Source organism: Amborella trichopoda, chromosome 13 (genome assembly GCF_054954075.1).
Source record: "Amborella trichopoda isolate Santa Cruz 75 chromosome 13, AtrichopodaSantaCruz75HAP2 v2.0, whole genome shotgun sequence".
NCBI lineage: Eukaryota > Viridiplantae > Streptophyta > Magnoliopsida > Amborellales > Amborellaceae > Amborella > Amborella trichopoda.
In genome coordinates, this window is record NC_142348.1 from 5,738,879 (window position 1) to 5,756,785 (window position 17,907).

General features: G+C 38.0%; 1 protein-coding gene across 2 annotated transcripts; it reads left to right on the forward strand.

Moving 5' to 3' along the window:
- Nucleotides 1-447: 447 nt before the first annotated feature.
- On the forward strand, nt 448-17,834 carry LOC18428728 (phosphoinositide phosphatase SAC2). 2 transcript variants are annotated; one of them, XM_011623035.3, is made up of 15 exons: nt 448-1,497; nt 3,457-3,661; nt 7,710-7,875; nt 8,593-8,815; nt 9,261-9,337; nt 9,551-9,738; nt 9,822-9,919; nt 10,417-10,550; nt 10,683-10,820; nt 13,367-13,733; nt 14,692-14,813; nt 15,604-15,717; nt 16,060-16,257; nt 16,806-16,970; nt 17,199-17,834. In XM_011623035.3, exons 1-15 carry the CDS (start codon nt 904-906, stop codon nt 17,404-17,406), a joined length of 2,997 nt encoding a protein of 998 aa, XP_011621337.1. In that variant the 5' UTR covers nt 448-903; the 3' UTR covers nt 17,407-17,834. The 2 variants fall into 2 exon arrangements, with proteins under 2 accessions (XP_011621337.1, XP_011621338.1); XM_011623036.3 differs by having other exon boundaries at nt 10,686-10,820.
- Nucleotides 17,835-17,907: the final 73 nt, after the last annotated feature.

Genomic DNA, 17,907 nt, shown 5'->3' on the forward strand with positions numbered 1-17,907 from the left:
TTTGAACCCATTTGTGGTACAGGGATTAAACGGATATTAATGAAGCAGTTCCCCATTAAATGGGAACTCAAATATGGGCATTTCGATATAAGAGGGGAAAGAGGGCAGCGACTTAGGAAAATGGCAGCTTCGATATTAACCCCAGCAATGATGAGTTGACGGCAAGAAAGTTCGGAGCAAGGACAAGAGCGTCTCGGAAATAGGCAAAATGCTAGGGGTAAAATTGTACAGTTAATTATAACCCTACTGGTTAAACCCCGTTCTGTTCAAATTTTCGCCATTTTTTTTGGCTCCTTTTTATAGTTTTTTTCATGTTGATATCTGGTTTGAAAAAATCAAATTTAACCAGAGAGAGACTCTCTCTCTCTCTTCTTGTGTCCGGTGAATAAAAGGTTGTATGCATAAACCTTTTTTTACAGGAATCTGAATTTATTTTTTCTTGTTTTTGTGGATTAAGGCCCCGTTGAAGAAGCTGTGGCCTGCCTTTGTTCTCTCAAGATCTCTCGAACCAGAGCTCTCTCTTTTGTCGCGCTTCTCTCTCTCTACTATCTTGTCGAGCTTCTCTCACTCTACTCTCTTGTCGAGCTTCTTTCTCTCTCTCCCTCTCTCTTGACAAGCATCTCTCCCTTGGTAGATTTCTATCTCTCTTATGAACGGGGCTCAAGCTTTGAGCCGCCTCTCTAATGGCTGCCGCCTCTTCCCTTAACAACCGATCTTGCGGCCCTTGCGGAAGGTCAGTGAGCTCTTCCAGCGAGCTTTCTGCTGGAGACTCTCTCTGAGGTCGCCAGTATCTGCCGTTTTGTCGTCGTAAAATGCTGTACTTGAAGCAGCCGGCCTCTGGTGCGGAAGCATGAGCCTAGATGTGAAGGCGTCCTGTGCCTGAGGCACGGGGATCCCGTCTCCATGTCTTCAGAGAACGAAGCTCAGGTCCGGATCTTGGAGCCAGAGGCTTGGATTGAAGGCCCAGAGGCCTTGATAGCTGAGCCGGAGGCTCGGATTTTGGAAAGAGAAGCCTCGATAGCTGAACCAGAAGCTCCAGTTTGGGAGCCAAGTGTTTGGATTGAGATAGAAGCCTCGATAGATGGACTAGAGGGACGGATTGAGGTGATGGAGGCACGCGTAGAGGGTTTGGATGCTCAGATTGAGGGTCCAGAGCCCTCGACCGCTGAGCCTGAGGTTGGAATTGAGGGGTTGGATCCTCGGGTTAAGGAGCTAGAGACTGGGAATGAGGATTTGGAGGCTCGGAATGGGGAGTCGGAGGCTCTGATTGATGAACCAGAGTCTCGGGCTGAGGATTTAGAGGCTCAGATTGAAGGGGAACAGTCCCCGCCTGAGGATTCAGATGCTTCGAATGAGTATCCAGAGGCTCGGGTTGAGAGGACTGAGGCTCAGATAGGGAAACAGGAATCATGGAGTGGAGAGGCAGAACCTCAGATCGAGGGGAGGGACAGAAAGTTTTGTTATTTGCAAAAATTCACGCTTTACGAGACTCGATCAGTAAGATCCTTTTAACTATTATATTTTCTGGTGCGTGATTTTCGTATTTTGTGTTTCCTCCCTCTCTGTCTCCCTCTCGCTCTATAGATGCCAGTTTTTAGTGATTCATCATTTCATTGATATTAATTTGGCATGTTGGAAGCCGAATTGCTTGAGATCACTCAGCTCTTGTCTTCCTAAATAAGCACTTGTTTATTTCTCCTGTTGAAATGAGGATATTGATTATCATTACTTGTTCAACATGCTTAAAACATATGAAATTGAAGTAAAAATTGAAGTGAATAGCATCTCGTAAGCTTCATGATTATTGTTTAAAGTATGCCTTGATTGTTAATTTTTCCTGGATTCCTTTATCTTTGCGTTCAGATTGGAACAAATTATAGCATTCATTACGCATAATTATGGCTTCATATCAGTGAAGTTCAATATTTGATTTGAATTTTTTCATACCGATCTTTAGAGTGTTTGTGATGCTTTGATTTTTTAATCAGTAGGTCGAATTCTTCTGGATTCTTTTTGTGAATTATTAGTAATCAACAAGGCGAGCTTCTCTGAGGTCCTCTTACCCCTATTCTAGACCTTGGTTCTTTCCTCTTATCCCTATCTCTATCCTGATGGTTTATTGATATGATTTTAGTTAATCCCTCTAGGTTCCTTATATAGCAACATCGATTATAAGATTGTGCATTCAATTAGCTTGCAAAAATTGATTATCTTTCCTGATGCCCTGATACTTGAAGATCAGTACCATATTCGGACCTGATACATATAAAATACTTGTAGACATGTTCTTAGCATTTGAAGAATTGCATTGTTTTCTTGCAAAGCCTTGGCCTTCATGAAGAAGTTGATGTCATGTTACTCATATTAAGCGTCAAATGTGTCTTGACACTCCATTCCAGTAGTCAAAACTCTAACTTGGTGGCTGAACTTGTCGCTGCCAAACCTGAGGTTTTTCAAACCTTTTAAGTGTGAAAACTTGTGAGGAAAAAGACTGGATGAAGTGTCTATTATTGCATTCAAAGCCAGGTTGTAGACATGTCATACCACTACCATACCACATTGGAAAGCATCTTTATTATTTCATGATAACACAGGAGTCCCTATTCACAGTTCTATTCACCTCTGTTGATTGAAGACACTGTAGAATTGGAGGCATATGGCTTCGATTTTCACTCATCCGTATGCTTTTGTGATTAAAAATTTGTGCATGATGATGAGTTTGGAGTTGTCCTTGGGGAACAGCCGTGCATACTTTTATTCCCCCTATCTTGTGTGTTTGTGTGTGTGTGTGTGTGTATATATATATATATATATATATATATATATAGAGGAAGAGACTGCAAAATGCCTTTCGCCATAGGTTTTGCGCCGTCTGATTTTTTCGAACGGCGTGGATTAAAGACCGTCATGGACATAGCATGTCTGTGACGGAGATTTTTTCACACAATTGATGCAAACAATATACGGGGACAGACATGGCTCCCGAAGTTCTGTGAAACACTGTAGCAATTCGCTTATAGCCGTTTTTAAGACTTTCCACACACACACACACACACACACACATATATATATATATATATATATATATATATATATATATATATATATATATATATATATGTAGGAAGCCACTACGCAATTTTTATAGGCTAAAATGAACAGTGTTTTCGCCCATAGGCTTGGCGTCGTCCGATTTTTTTGGATGGCGTGGATTAAAAAATCGCAACAGACATAGCATGTCTGTGGTGGTATTTTTTCATGCAAAAAAAACATGGGAAACTACCATGGCTCCCATAGATGGTTTTTAAGGCAAAACTGCAATGGACATAGCATGTCCATGGAGGGGCGAAACACTATTCAATTTCGCCTATAGGCGTTTTTAAAAGTTTTCCATATATATATATATATATATATCATAATAATCATTTCTAACAGATTAAATTTATTGTGTGGCAGAAATTTTATATGGTAGGGAGGGACAAAAGTAGGACATATTGGAGAGTACTGAAGATTGATCGGCTGGATCCTTTCGAGCTAAATATTCGTGAAGATTCTACTACTTATTCACATACAGAGTGCTGTGATCTGCTGAAGAGGATACATGAAGGAAACAGGTCAACTGGAGGGCTAAGATTTGTTACCAACTGTTACGGAATTGTTGGTATGCATAAAAAAATCCATTGACTGTTGTTTTATTGTCTATTGTTTTTCCTTGATCTATTGTTTTAAATGCTGATGCTTTCTAATATATTGTTATGTTAAAATGTATTTAATGTTGTAATAGCGTAATTTAGAGGTTATGACTAACAAGATCATTCAAATACTAGATAGCTCTATTCAATCCCACATACTTTGTTAAGCCTTTCCTAGCCGCCAATTAGAATATGCCCATGTAGAGGTTATCTGACTTTGTTACTCTTACTGTGAGAAAAAATGCACAGCGCTTTTTTAGAAGCCAAATTCCACTTAGTCATTTGTTAGAAATATGATAGTCTCTTGCGCCAATTCATTACAAGTGTTCAGCAGTAGGCACTAGCATTTTAGCACATCTAGCTCACTCTACTAGTCATCTCCTCTGGCCCCTTTACTCCATGAATCCCATGCAATAACTCCAAACCTGATGGGCGAAGTCTCAAAGAAGAAATAGAGAATCAACCACTATCCACGCCATTTACGCATGATGCACCTATTGGGAAACTAGAAGCCACTAGATGTGCCCTCAAGAGCTTCTATATGCATACTTCTAGATTTCATTGACTGCAACTCCTTCCCAAATGGTTTCATGACACAACCTAACCAAGAAATGAGCCTATGGTTTTCATATGTAGGCGATATTGTATGGCACTACTTCTTGGTGCTGAGACAACAAATTTTTTAAAAGCCAGACTGAAATTTTGGAACAGGAACTGGGTTATATTGGCTGGTTAAAGAACTGGTGGACCAGCCGCTTCAATTGGAAAATCTTCTTAATGACCCTTTTGATATTCTTTAAAATATTTTATTAGAAGGGTTCATATTGTCTGCACTGGACAAGCCACTTTTCTAGTTTGACTGTCCAGTTGATAGAATGATTGTTCTGAGATCTGTCACAAAGTAGTTAGTTATTTACAGCATGATGAAGTTCCACTTACATGGGCTTCAAATTCTATCATCTTTATTTCAACCAATGGAGCAGACATGCATGTCATGATGAAGTTCCACTTTACATGGGCTTCAAATTCTATCATCTCTATTTCAACTAATGGAGCAGACATGCATGTCACTAATGATTGTGTCTCTTGCTCATTTCACGATTTGTAGACTGCTTATCCCTTTTGAATAGAATTTACTTTTCTTTCTTTTCTTTTTTTCTCTCTCTCGTTCTCTCTTTGTGAGAAAAAGAATAGAAGCTACTTACCTCACCCAATCAAAGGAAACAATAGGAGTCACCTCTACCCCCTATTAATCCAATCATCAAATCTGGGTGCTTTTTTTTCATTTCATCTCTTACCTCATACATTGGATAGCCTCAAGGTAATACTCATGATCTCCCACACCATAATAGAAGGATTTTCCATTTTGTTGGTATGGAGTTAATGCCCAATGGAAGCTATTTCCCCATTCTCCGAGTACGCTATTTGGAAAGCTTGTACAAAACTGAAGCATGCATGATGTAAGCAACTGGATCAAAATTGCCAACAGACCAGCCAGAAAAGTCCTAGATGGAAGTTGGTTTAGTTAGTATTCCACCATGCCAATCTACCACCAAGAAACTTAGTGGGAATGTCAATGCAGCAAAGTAGATTATGCTAAAGGCATTAGCAAGCTCTCCTGCTTACACCCTAATGCTGTAGCTTCGGCACCATCAAATCTAGATGCTAGATTAGTGCTTTCTCTGAATTACCTTAATCCCTTTTAATCCTATGACTTCTCAGAACATTTCATCCTTTCAGTGTCATGCATAACCAAGTCGGCCTCCCCTCCCAAAATCTCATCTTGTTTGTAATTCTGGCTTGACCTCTTTGATTTCCAATAAATGATTCTGCTATGACTTGGATGAGCACCCACAATGGTGATTGTGTGGAGTCCCTCGAGCCCTTGTCTGAAACAACCATAAAAAAGTGGCATCAAATTCATTTGGCATATGCAATCTACAAAAGAACTCAACAAAGACTGACTAACAAATTTTCTTTTTCTCTTATAATTCCTCAATGAAGTCTGTAGTATCCATTCATGGGTAGGGAAATTCCATTGACCATCTCATCCTTGAAGGTTGCTTTTACCAATCCTTTCTTTATCGAATGAAATTTGAGATAGTTGCATATGGTTTGAGTACATTCCCTGGCAATTTTTGGTGTTGCTCATGCCCTCTACTGTCCTAATTGGTAGCAAGCAGGACCTGCCCTGTGCTGCAACTTCCTTAGTGGAATTAATACCTCTACAAGCATGAAACCACCAATAACAAATTGATTAAGACCAATCACAAGCTCTTGAGTAAGGAAACGGGCTTGTGTTGAGATGGTAGAGGCTAGGTTTTCATATGCTAATGTCTCAAGTTCCATTCCTATATGTATCCTTGTCAAAAAAATCACAAGCTCTTGAGTACCTCCTCTTGAAAAAGGACTTACATTTGCACTGTGAGGTTCTTTTGACTCACCCTCTCTAGCACATAAGGGGGAGAATTTTGTTCTGCATTCCAAATAACCATTTGTTTTGTTATTTCGACCCTTTGTTTATTGATTCAATTAGAAGCTGCAACTTGTTCCAATTGTCCTTACAGTGCACAACACAATGCTATCAGGATTGGGCCGGACCACCAAATTGGTGAGGAGTTTGGTCCAGTAAAAAATGGTCCAGCCGCCGGTCGAACTGGTTTAGCTGGATTTTAAAATATTAAGTATCAACAATAGTTTAGAAATATCTAATATATTAGAAACAAAAGTTGCCCACTTTGTTTGGATGGTTGAACCAGTTGAAATTGGCCAGTCGGACTACAAAAAACAGTCAAACATTAATTTTGACTGGTTTTTTACCAAACCGGGTTTTTACACTGGACAAGACCGGCCATGGCACCTATTGGCTATTCGACCAGTCTAACACCACTCCAATGCAGTCTTGAGAGAAATTGTCCTGACATATTTGTTTATTCTACATATATCAAGCATTGTTAAGAGTTGTCAGTGGAATTCAACTAGATAGGACCCTATGGAGTGTGAGACTCTAAGGTAGGGTACCTTTTAAAGGGGACCCTATAAAGTGAGAGTTTAAGGTAATACGTTCTAATCCCATTCAATCTCTATCTCTTCTATTATAAACATCTTCATTGTAAATTTAATTGGAAATTTATGAGAAGTGATCTAATTGGACAAAGAGCAATATTTAGAAACTTATCTTTTTCGAAACAGTTCTTTATCAAAACTTAAGAACCATGTTTAGAAACTCATCGGTCTCCCATGAGTTACTTAGTACCAGCAGTGCTGGTTCCGATTACCCCGACTTAGTAACCCAAGTGTTGTGTAAGTCTTACAAAATCTTGACCGAGTCTGCCCGGTTTTTTGAGAGAACAGTGATTCTGGTTTAAATCTTGACCAGTCAGATTTGGTACTTAGCGAGCTGGCTTGGAAGCCCCTCGTGCATGTTTCCTTGTCTTGCTCCATGTATTTTAGGAGTAAATTTCAGATTTATATACATATAAAGATAGATTTTCTCTTATTTTGAGAATTTTATCTACATTAGAAACCTAATCCTTGACCCCCAAATTTTAGGGTTTTTTTTTTGGAAATTATATTTGTACATGATTTTACCATCTTGTGATTAAAATAATAGAAACATGCATAGTAAATTCCTCTTGCTAGGTAGTCATTTGGTCTAGACCTTTTCTCACTAATCCTCCATGGTTTTGTATAAACATCTATACTCGAGACTGGGACATAGATCTAGTGCTGACCTTTTCCGTAGTCCACCAACAGGATGTGCCAATGCTGGGAACATACTCTGTAGTTCCATTTGCAATGTTGAAAAGATAATTTTGCAGTCATGGACATCGAAAACATCTTTGATGGTACTCAAAAAAATTTCCTGGCTCTTTTCTTTTTTCGTTTCCTTTTATTTGATGCATTGTCTGGCTGTTCCATTCTGCAATTGCTGTTATACGATTACACTAAGTTAAGATGATCTTACTATTCCAGTTTTATATGGTGGTAAACTCATAAAATTCTCCTCTGTTACAGGTTTCATCAAGTTCTTGGGGCCTTATTATATGTTGATTATCACAAAACGGAGGCAAATTGGAGCTATCTGTGGCCATACCGTTTATGCCATTACCAAAAGCGAAATGATTGCTGTCCCTCACTCCACTGTTCAGAGCAATATGGCTTATTCAAAAAATGAGAACAGGTTTCATGTTCATTCTGCGTGGAAATGTATAATACGAATTGTTATTCAAAACATCAAATTTTGTGCTGCCTGGGCAATTCATAAGGAGACAATTCTTGTGCCTCTTTCATCATTTTTACCTTATCTATTGGAAATTATTTCTAAGTTGGATCTGTGTATGGATAATGTGTCGTTATTTATTAGTACCATTGAATTTCTGGGCTGTGTATGAGCTACTGTTTCACCAAGATGTAGAAATCCTCTCCCTGTATTGAGTCTTATTGTGAATAACTTTGTAAGTTAAAATTGTCAGCTGGGAGTAAATTTGGGATGATAACGAGTGCATTACATATCCACGTGAATTGTGTATATCTATAACTGTAGAGCTTGATCCTATAAATAAGAAATGTCCCATTTCCAGCGACTTCAGTTTCTAATGTTAGTATTGGTTTCTTATTGACCAGCAGTTGTTATGTGGCTAGAGTTATAGCCATGGGTGGGTAAACCATTTTCCTCTTTAATTTTCTTCACTTGTAGCTAGCCTTATTATTCATGCTTCAAAAGCCCACACTTGAGGACTACAGGTTCTACATTTTTTCAGTGAATCAATTATGTCAGTTTATGTACTACTTAAGCGCTTTTTGTTCCTTCTTGTCTGTATTAAAGCACTTGACGCTTTTCATTTGGCTTTCCTATTGCACAGTATTCATGTAATTTGTGTTTTGATGAATTGTGTAGATACAAGAGGCTTCTATGCACTGTGGATCTTACCAAGGACTTCTTTTTCAGCTACTCATACCATGTTATGCGTAGTCTTCAAAAGAATTTATGTGATGAACAGTCAGGACAAGTTGTATATGAGACGATGTTTGTGTGGAATGAGTTTTTGACTCGTGGCATTCGGAATCACCTTAAGAATACCATCTGGACAGTGGCATTAGTCTATGGCTTCTTTAAGCAGGTAAGTTTTCTGAGTTAAAGAATCTATGTTTACCGTTTAAATAATCAGAATTACTTTATGAGAGCGCTTTTAGTGTCACATGTTGCCTCTGGATCATTAGTTTTCAAACCTGCTTGGCAGTGAATTCCACAAGTAGGGAAGGCCAACTACGTCATTTAAAATGTATGATCAACACAATACCACTAATTTCACAAAAAAAAAAAAAACCCACTACACGCATATCAGCCATGTGAATTGCACTTACAAATGTAGTTTTCCAGTTCTCTTTTCCTTTGCTTGGGTAGCTTGATTCGCAAGAGAGATGCTAAGTGGGTGTCTTGCCATTGAGCCCAAGCCCTGGTGGACAGAGTCACGTTTCATGTTCTCTTTTCTGATCAAACATGCTTTTGTGAGTCAATGGTTCCATTGGAGACCGCACTATTGATTTATATAAATATGACTGCAGGCTAAACTGTCAGTTTCTGGAAAGGATTTTAAATTGACGCTCATTGCAAGGCGCTCACGTCATTATGCCGGCACCAGGTTGTATGGAGTTAAGAATTATTTGGTTATTCATGAGTCTTTATGCATCATGAGTGTCTTAATGAAGTGCAATTTTGTGCATTTCAGAAATTTGCTAGTATAAAATGGTGTATGTCATGACATCAAAAAGTAAATATGATCTTGAATTTAATCAAGAGCAAAGTTACAAGATCTTAATTTCCCTTTTCATCATGATGGTTTCTTTTGGTGTAGGTACTTGAAACGAGGTGTCAATGAGAAGGGTAGGGTAGCTAATGATGTAGAGACAGAGCAGATTGTTTTTGAAGATGTTCCTGAAGGATGTCCTACACAAATAAGTTCTGTTGTGCAGAATAGAGGTTCAATACCGCTATACTGGTCCCAAGAAACTTCTCGCCTCAATATAAAGCCTGATATCATATGTAAGTTTGCAAATGGTGTTACCCAATATGAAACTATTATGATATCCATCCTCAACTACTGAGAGGTTGTTGTCTTCTTTCAGTGCAAAAAAAGGATCAGACTTATGAAGCTACAAGACTTCACTTTGAGAATCTTGTAAAGAGATATGGAAACCCTATAATTGTCCTGAATTTGATCAAGGTGTGGTCCTTCACTCTGTTGCTTGTTGCAAAAATCTTATATGAGGAAACGTAAAATGCTTTCTTGCATTCTGAAACTTTTGTTGTGTGTCTGATATAAGGCAACATTACTAGATGGTGCAAGATGGATGAATGATCTACAGCTTTTGTAGATCAGCCTTATCCAGAGATGGGAATTTATATGATAGCATCCATGCATAATGTTTGACACAATTGCATACAATTTTGTGGTGCAGATATGCATACATGTATTCTCACACATCACTCACGCATACATGCGTACATATATACATGCGTACTACATGCATAAGTGTTAGTGATTTGCATGAATTTTTGTGGCAGAAATATGCGTACACATATACGCATGCATGAACATGTGCATATATACATACATGCTGCTTGCTCAATGTATAAGTATGAGTGATTGGTTCAGATGCATCCACCAGAGTGGTATCCTTGGTAAACCTTACACTCTCTTGTTGTTGCTTTCCTATACAGACACATGAGAAGAAGCCTCGAGAATCTATCCTCCGTGCAGAGTTTGCTAATGCAATTGAATTTATAAATAAAGATTTATCCGAAGAAAATCGCCTCAAATTTTTACATTGGGATCTTCACAAACATTCTAGAAGGTACTGTTTTGTGATTTTCTGTTTCTTGAATACGTCGCTAAAAGACAAGCGATGTCCGAGAACCATGCTGTGGCTATTGATTGTGCTGCTTCATTCAGTTTCTCTTGACTTGGTAATGTTATCTGTCTTAAGCAGCAAAGCAACAAACGTATTGGCACTGCTGGGAAAAGTCGCATCATATGCATTGAACTTGACTGGTTTCTTTTACTGTCAGTCGATACCAGATCCAAGTTCTGAGGGAAATCTTAAAGGCCATTTCCCTGATCCTCGGTACGTTACCATTTTTGTTTATCATTTTCTATTACTTCCTCTGCTCTTTAATACTCCTCGGTGGCCTTCCTATTGAAAATGTAACTATTTTACAGTGACAGATGATGTATTTATGATATTAATCACTGATCTTGTGTGACTTGTTTTCTCCTTGTATTTATTCGTCACTCAATCATGAGTGATATCTGTAGTTTTCTTCTTCATATATCACAAATTTGACAAGTCTCCAGATGCACTCAGAAGCCATTTTACATGTAGTTTACTAGATGTTATCTGTTTTGGACTTACTTTTATTTGAAAAATTTAAATATTGAATGTGGCAATACTGTAAGAAAGCTTGAAGTTGGCTGCTGTAATAAAACCGGTAGGTAGCCTAAAATTTTTTAAGTTCTTAATGTAGCTTTGACCGACCAGAATTCTTAGTAACTTTCAACATCTGAAATTGACGCATGCATTGTCCCCTATTTGCAAATACTGGGTTCATGCAATTTATCAAGCTCAAGAATTGTACTGAGCTAGTCTGCTGTCACAGATTGGGAGAAAAATAATAAGTGTTTTTTATAAGAGGATCAGACATAGATTGTAAGCATCAAGAACAATCAAAGTAAAACAGGAGAAGAAAGAGTATTAAAAATGTTGAACTATCTTCCAAAAAGGTAAAGAAATTTGTTTCAATATCAGGCACATAGGCAACCATCAGAAATGTGAAACCCTAAATTAGCCTTTCAGACATGACATGTCTGTAAATTTAAAGGAGGGGGAAGTGACATAATGTGCTTTTATAGGATTTCCAAGAAGAAATTAACTATAAGTTCTGAAGTGTCTCCCATGAGTGTCATGTCCTTGGTGGGTCGATGTGTACCCAAAACTATGGACACGTGTGTTGCTTTTGAAGAAATGTTCGCAGACTCATCTGATGTTAACTGAAACTATTTACTTAAGTTACATATACTGTAATGATATATATGTCGTAAATGATGACAGATGAGTACATATGTTCTGATTCATTGGCTATGACTGCAAATTCTTATACGTTTTCAGATATTGTTAATACTTCTGAAGGACATCATTTGATTTTCCTTCCCTAGGTTAAAGTGTGTGAGTGAACATTTGAACTTTTATCCCATTGAAGAGAAGTTTTTCCTGGCTATAATTATGAACAATTAAATCTTTCTTCTCCCATATTTTTGTGTTAAGCTTTATTGATGGACCCTGCTTTCATCCTTGCTCAGGTAGCATTGAATTATCTCTTCAATTTCTAGAAATTCTTATTCAGTTTTCATTCCCACTCCAAGAGACCACGAGCTTCTTGGCAGCTTTGACAATTGCAGCCAACATTCAAAAGAAAATCGCCACTTCGACAGATTTTACTCTGTTATCCATGTGCTTCTTCAACACTTCTGATAAACATTTTTTATTCATCAACTTTCCATTGCTATTGCTTGCATGTATATGGGAGGCAACACTTCACTCAATTTCAAACATTTTAGCTCTTTATTTTTTATTTATTTTTAGCGAGATAGCTTGGTTCAGAACTGGAAAAATTTTCAAGGCTCAAAACCTTGACTTCCATTATTGAACCACGTGCACATGTACTGGACCAAAGCCCATAACAGAAGAAAGAGTAACATACCTTCATTTAATTTCTCAAGGCAATAAAGTTTATTATGCTTCTTAGCCAGCAAGGGAACTATAAAGTCCCATGTATCCTTCCAGATTTTTCTTTCCAATTTTTTATTCTTTTTCTTTGTAATCTCCTAAAGCTAAAATGACCACTTTCACAAACTAGTTTCTATATTTTCTGCATTTACACTTCAAAATTATTCCCCTTCACAGGATGGGTTTGTTCCTTATGAGTAAGCTGCTTAAGTAAATTCTTTCCATATCTACCTCAAATGTGTGTTAGAATCTCATACTGCAGAGTCTCAGTTTAGTCATTTCAATCAACCCGAATTTTATTAAGATATTGCTAATCTATGTGAGATTATGAATCTTCCGTGTCATTTCAATTATGATGCATCTGTTGCCCCTTTCTTTTGTTACTTCCATTTGCTAATGAGAATGTTCATGGATGATATAATTTTTGGATATTGCAAATCCTTCTTGCTTAAATGATCTCTAGTCATCTTGGTGTTGTATATTTAATGCCCAGAAAAGGTTTACTTGGTCATTATAAAGAACAACACAAAAAAGAAGAAATAGGTTTGATGGTTTGCTATGGTTTATGAGCATGTATATGCTTCTTTTGCACAGTTTATGCAGTCCCCTTGTGAGATACTTCACATTATTTTCCTCTCTTTTTGTTTTCCCGATCTATAGGTTACATTTATGTTTTGCCCCCATATCTGTGATTTAGATTTCATGATTTTGGAGTCAGATGGATATGGTTTCTAATAAATGCACTGGCTCATATGGGAATCATACTTGGCTTGCAATGCATGCATTTGCTAGGTCTCTTATTTCAAAACCTGGTTTTCCTCATTTTTTTAGAGGAAAATTATACTGTGGATTGTTCCTTAAATTTTTGATACTTTGTAAATTGATAGGTATAATGAAGAAGAAGAATGTTCCCCTGAGGAGCTCAGTAGCAATAATACTGGTGATGCGTACACCTCTGAATCCAGAACCAAGGAAGAAGTAAATGCTGACAATGACGAGACTTATTCTGTGAAGACTCCTATTTTTCAAAGAGGAGTCCTTCGTACAAACTGCATCGACTGTTTGGATCGCACAAATGTAGCTCAATATGCCTATGGTTTGGCTGCTCTGGGTCAGCAGCTCCATGCTTTGGGCTTTATAGATGTCCCTAAAATTGATCTTGATGCTTCGCTTGCTGTTGTTTTGATGGGATTCTATGAGACTATGGGTGACACACTTGCATTGCAGTATGGTGGTTCTGCTGCCCACAACAAGGTATCCTGTTCTGGTTCTTTCTTCATCTGTAAAATATGATAAAAGTTCCTCAATTATAAACTATGGATCACTTTTGCAATAAATAAACTATTGATTCAAATTATATCATCATCTGAGCCTTATCCCAACTATTTGGGGTCAACTACGTAAATTCTCTTCTGCCTTTCTGCTATTTCAAGGATTACATCCTTAGTTAGACTATAAGCCACCATATATTTTCATACTACTTCTATCTATATCTTTTGGGGCCTTCCCCTTGCCCTTTTAGAGCCTTCCACTTGAACCAAATCACCTATCCTAACTAGTCATGTTCTAGGTCAACGCTGCATATGACTTGATCACCTAAATGTATTTTCCCTCATTTTATCACCTATTAGAGCTAACCCTCAGTTTGCTCGAATGTGTTAATTTCATTCCGAATTCTGTCCTTGTTTTGCCACTCATCTTTCTCGAGATTCTCATTTCAGCTACATTCCTTCTATAGATCTTGATCTTGCGTTTCTTGACCGCCCAATATTCTGTCCCATAAAGAATAGCTGATCTTGTATATCTGAAATAAAAGAGAATATACAATTATTATATTACATAGCCGACCCCAAATAATTGGGATAAGGCTTGAATAATGATGATGATGCATTATATTACATATCCAATATTTTAATAATCAGTGTAGTGAGTTCAACTTACAAGTGATTTCACCACATTTTAAATGTGTTTATTGTGATATCTCTCTGTTTAACAATGGCATTGACACTAGGAGGCATCAGTTTAATCATCCTAATCATTTTCACTTTTAGGTGATTTATCTCTAGATGTTTTGGCTGTATAGTACCTTGCATGTGATGCATTGCATCTTGGTCTCTCGTCATGGTTATATTCATCTTACCATTTTGTGATGGACATCTCTGTGAAAACACAAATAATTAATTGATCATTGTCTACATTTGTTCATACCTAGATATTCTCTGAGAGAAGAGGCCAGTGGAAAGCAGCAACCCAATCCCAAGAATTCTTCAGGACACTCCAGCGCTACTACAGCAATGCATACATGGATGCTGAGAAACAAGACGCCATTAATGTGTATGTTTTATTTAACCTATTCTCTCTCTTTCTTTTGGTATAATACTGAGTTTCATATATCTTCATTTAAAGATGGTATCCTACAATCAACAATCCACATTAATCCTCGCCTCATAACAAGTTGCTTCAAAAGAAAATTGATCCCTTAACTGAGATTTGAAAGTCTTGTTCCCCACCATTATATGGGCAATTTGGCAAGAAAGAAATCGGAGGGCAAAGGAAGACTGCAACCAATCATTTCAAAGGGTTCTAAGGGAGATAACTTGGAATATCAAAAATAACATTCCAGTAAATATGTTTGTCCCACCAAGGAATGATAGTGGAAGAACCATTCTTATGGGAAGTCAATCGCCAGGCCTACTTGAGTGGCATAGGATACATATACTGGAGACCTTATGTAAAGGAGAGGGAGAAAGTATATGGTGTGACCAATGTACTTTTTTTCACATATTAATGCAAGGGGTGGGGACCTGCTCAAACCCGCTCTCTTTTAGCAAAAAAAACGTCCACATTAACCATCCTTTCCTGCTGACAACCGTAGTGGGGCTGACAGGATGGACATTCACGTTTCTATGGTTAATCTTCATGGTGCAATATTGGGAATGAATCATGGATTCTTCCCATAACCCCATTTCATACTCCATAGGATATAGTGCGCTTTCTTCTATTATTGTATTTTTAAGTAAGCAATTAGACCATCTCATTCTATCTTGATTCACCACCTTGACTTTTAGGAATGGCGTGTCGTATAGCAGCTTGGAAATGAGCTTATAGTATTTTGAATATACAGGTTCTTGGGTCACTTTCAACCCCAGCAAGGTAAACCAGCTCTCTGGGAACTTGATTCGGACCAACATTACAATGTTGGTAGGCGTTCCAATGGTTTATCAGATGAAAATGCAAGGTATTCAAATAAAGCTTGCAATATATACATTTATGGTCATATTCAGCATAAAATTTGGATGCTTAAACCACATATTTGTCTTGGTACATTTTGATGCAAGCAAGTTTCATCTTCTCTCTCTGTCTTTATGGGTGTGTATGTGTCTGGGTGTGTGATTGTTGATTAGTGGAAATGTTTATTTATTTTCTATTAACTTTTCTGGGGTGTTCTCTTGTATTCTACATTTATGATAGTCGTATACAATACGGTCAACTTGCTCAAAAATAGTTTTCCGGGGTTGCTCTTGTCGACTGAATAGTTGTTTTATTTTTAGTTAAACTTGTCTGGGGTGTTTTCTTGTAGATCATTTTTCAAGAGGTCATTGTCAGATGGTAACATTTTATGTCAAAGCAACACTCCTGTTTCTGGGGTGAAAGATGCGCAGAAAGGGTTGTCGAACTCTGCACTGCCTGGAAGGAATGGTCAGGGAGACGACAAGAGGGGTCTCTGTGATTCTACCCCAGAGATCTCAACATGTGAAAGTGAAATATCTTATTCAAGGTCAGTTGTTTTATTTTATATTACAGTTGTTGAGATTTATTGAATAGTGGAAATAACACAAGAGCTGACAAAGCTAAAAGGTCCCTTCAGTTCTGCAGTAAAATAAAGCCCCTATCTTTGAATACAATATTTCTCGCTAAGACTGAGATTCTCAAAATGATAAATTCCCTTTTATGAATCGTTTGTAAATTGATCAGCTTTAATTGAAAAAACCTGTGCTTCTGTTACGGCACAGAATCGACAGGGCTTGATCACCCTTTGGTGACTGTGAGATCAAAAGACATTTACTGGAAACTTTACTGTGAAAGATTAGGAACCCTTGGGCATCTACCTTCTGTTCCCAATAATGGATGACGAAGATTAACTAGCAGTCACCAATTAAATATGTCTGGATATAGCTAATCTCCCCTATCTGATACTATAAACAGACGAGTAGATGCACAATGGGTGTATCAAAAATATATTATGCACTCTTAGCTTCTTGTTGTCTTAACTAGTCACGATTGTGTTGGACCTTGGTATTTGGCTAATCTAGGAATCTCTTGTAGGTACATACCTTCGATGACTCGTAGACAGCTCTTTGCAGAGATGCATAGAGAGGGCGGCCATATTTTCGTCAATGAGAATGGTGATGCATTGGGCTGCTCAAATTTTGTGGATGTGGACATGCTCTCTTCTTCTGGCAACTCCTGTGAAGATGATATTTACGAGAGGTAATTTCACAGGCTCTCTCTCTCTCCTGCATGTGCACACACACTGATCCTGCTTGGGGAAATCATTTGTGCATTGAAGTGTTTGTCGACTATAACAACTCTCAACCACCCTTGAGATGCTTGTGCATGTGGTCAAGCATTGTGGTGAATGTGCATGTAAAACCTCGCATGTGCTCTCTCTAGCTCTCGCTTCAGGTGGCACTAACTTATCTCACATGTGGGCTGCAGATCCACACTAATCAACTCCCCTGTGGGTGGCCTCTCCTCCGAAAATGTCGTCAATGGAATCATTGTGGAAACAATCAACCCCAAGATCGAGCCAACTCGTACACCGAGCACAACCATGTTGGGATCACATCATCAAAACACAACTTGCATCCAAGAGTTCTCTGATAGCTTCGTGCATTGGGTTAGTTATGGCCAAACCCTTTGGTAATTCCCCAAGTTAAAAAAAAAAAAAAAAAATGAGATGATCTGTCGGCCCCAAATATTTATCAATCCACCATGCCCAAAATCAGTTTTTGCACTGACGAGAAATAAAATGGAAAAAAAGAGAAACGAAAAGAGGATGCAACTGTAAACGATGACATGCGAGAATGGTATCCTCTCAATTGTAAGATAAAATTTCCCCCCTTGAAGGCCCTCTGCTGCTGCTGTGTAGGAGTACATTACTCTCCGGCCAGGGCGAAAAACTGCTCAGCCAAAAATCCGATGTAATTCTGACAAGTAAATACCTTATTCTTTCGGAATTTCTTCTTCCTTCTCCCCTTCATGAACTCAGATTTTTCTTGATGTAAATAATATATAAATATTTATTATCATATATATTCAGCTCAATTGAGCCCGAGACATGTTTCTTATCAATTATCAATTGTTGTTTCACATTTTATGTTACAATAACTTTTATCTGGTTTGTATGAGATGGAAAGCATGGATG

Bases quoted from the DNA above. Each gene is read 5' to 3' on its own strand.
- LOC18428728 (XM_011623035.3), top strand. From the start codon at position 904: ATGTCTTCAGAGAACGAAGCTCAGGTCCGGATCTTGGAGCCAGAGGCT. The intron at 8,816-9,260 runs GTAAGTTTTCTG...ATATGACTGCAG, and splicing joins TCTATGGCTTCTTTAAGCAG to GCTAAACTGTCAGTTTCTGG. The intron at 14,814-15,603 runs GTATGTTTTATT...TTGAATATACAG, and splicing joins AAACAAGACGCCATTAATGT to GTTCTTGGGTCACTTTCAAC.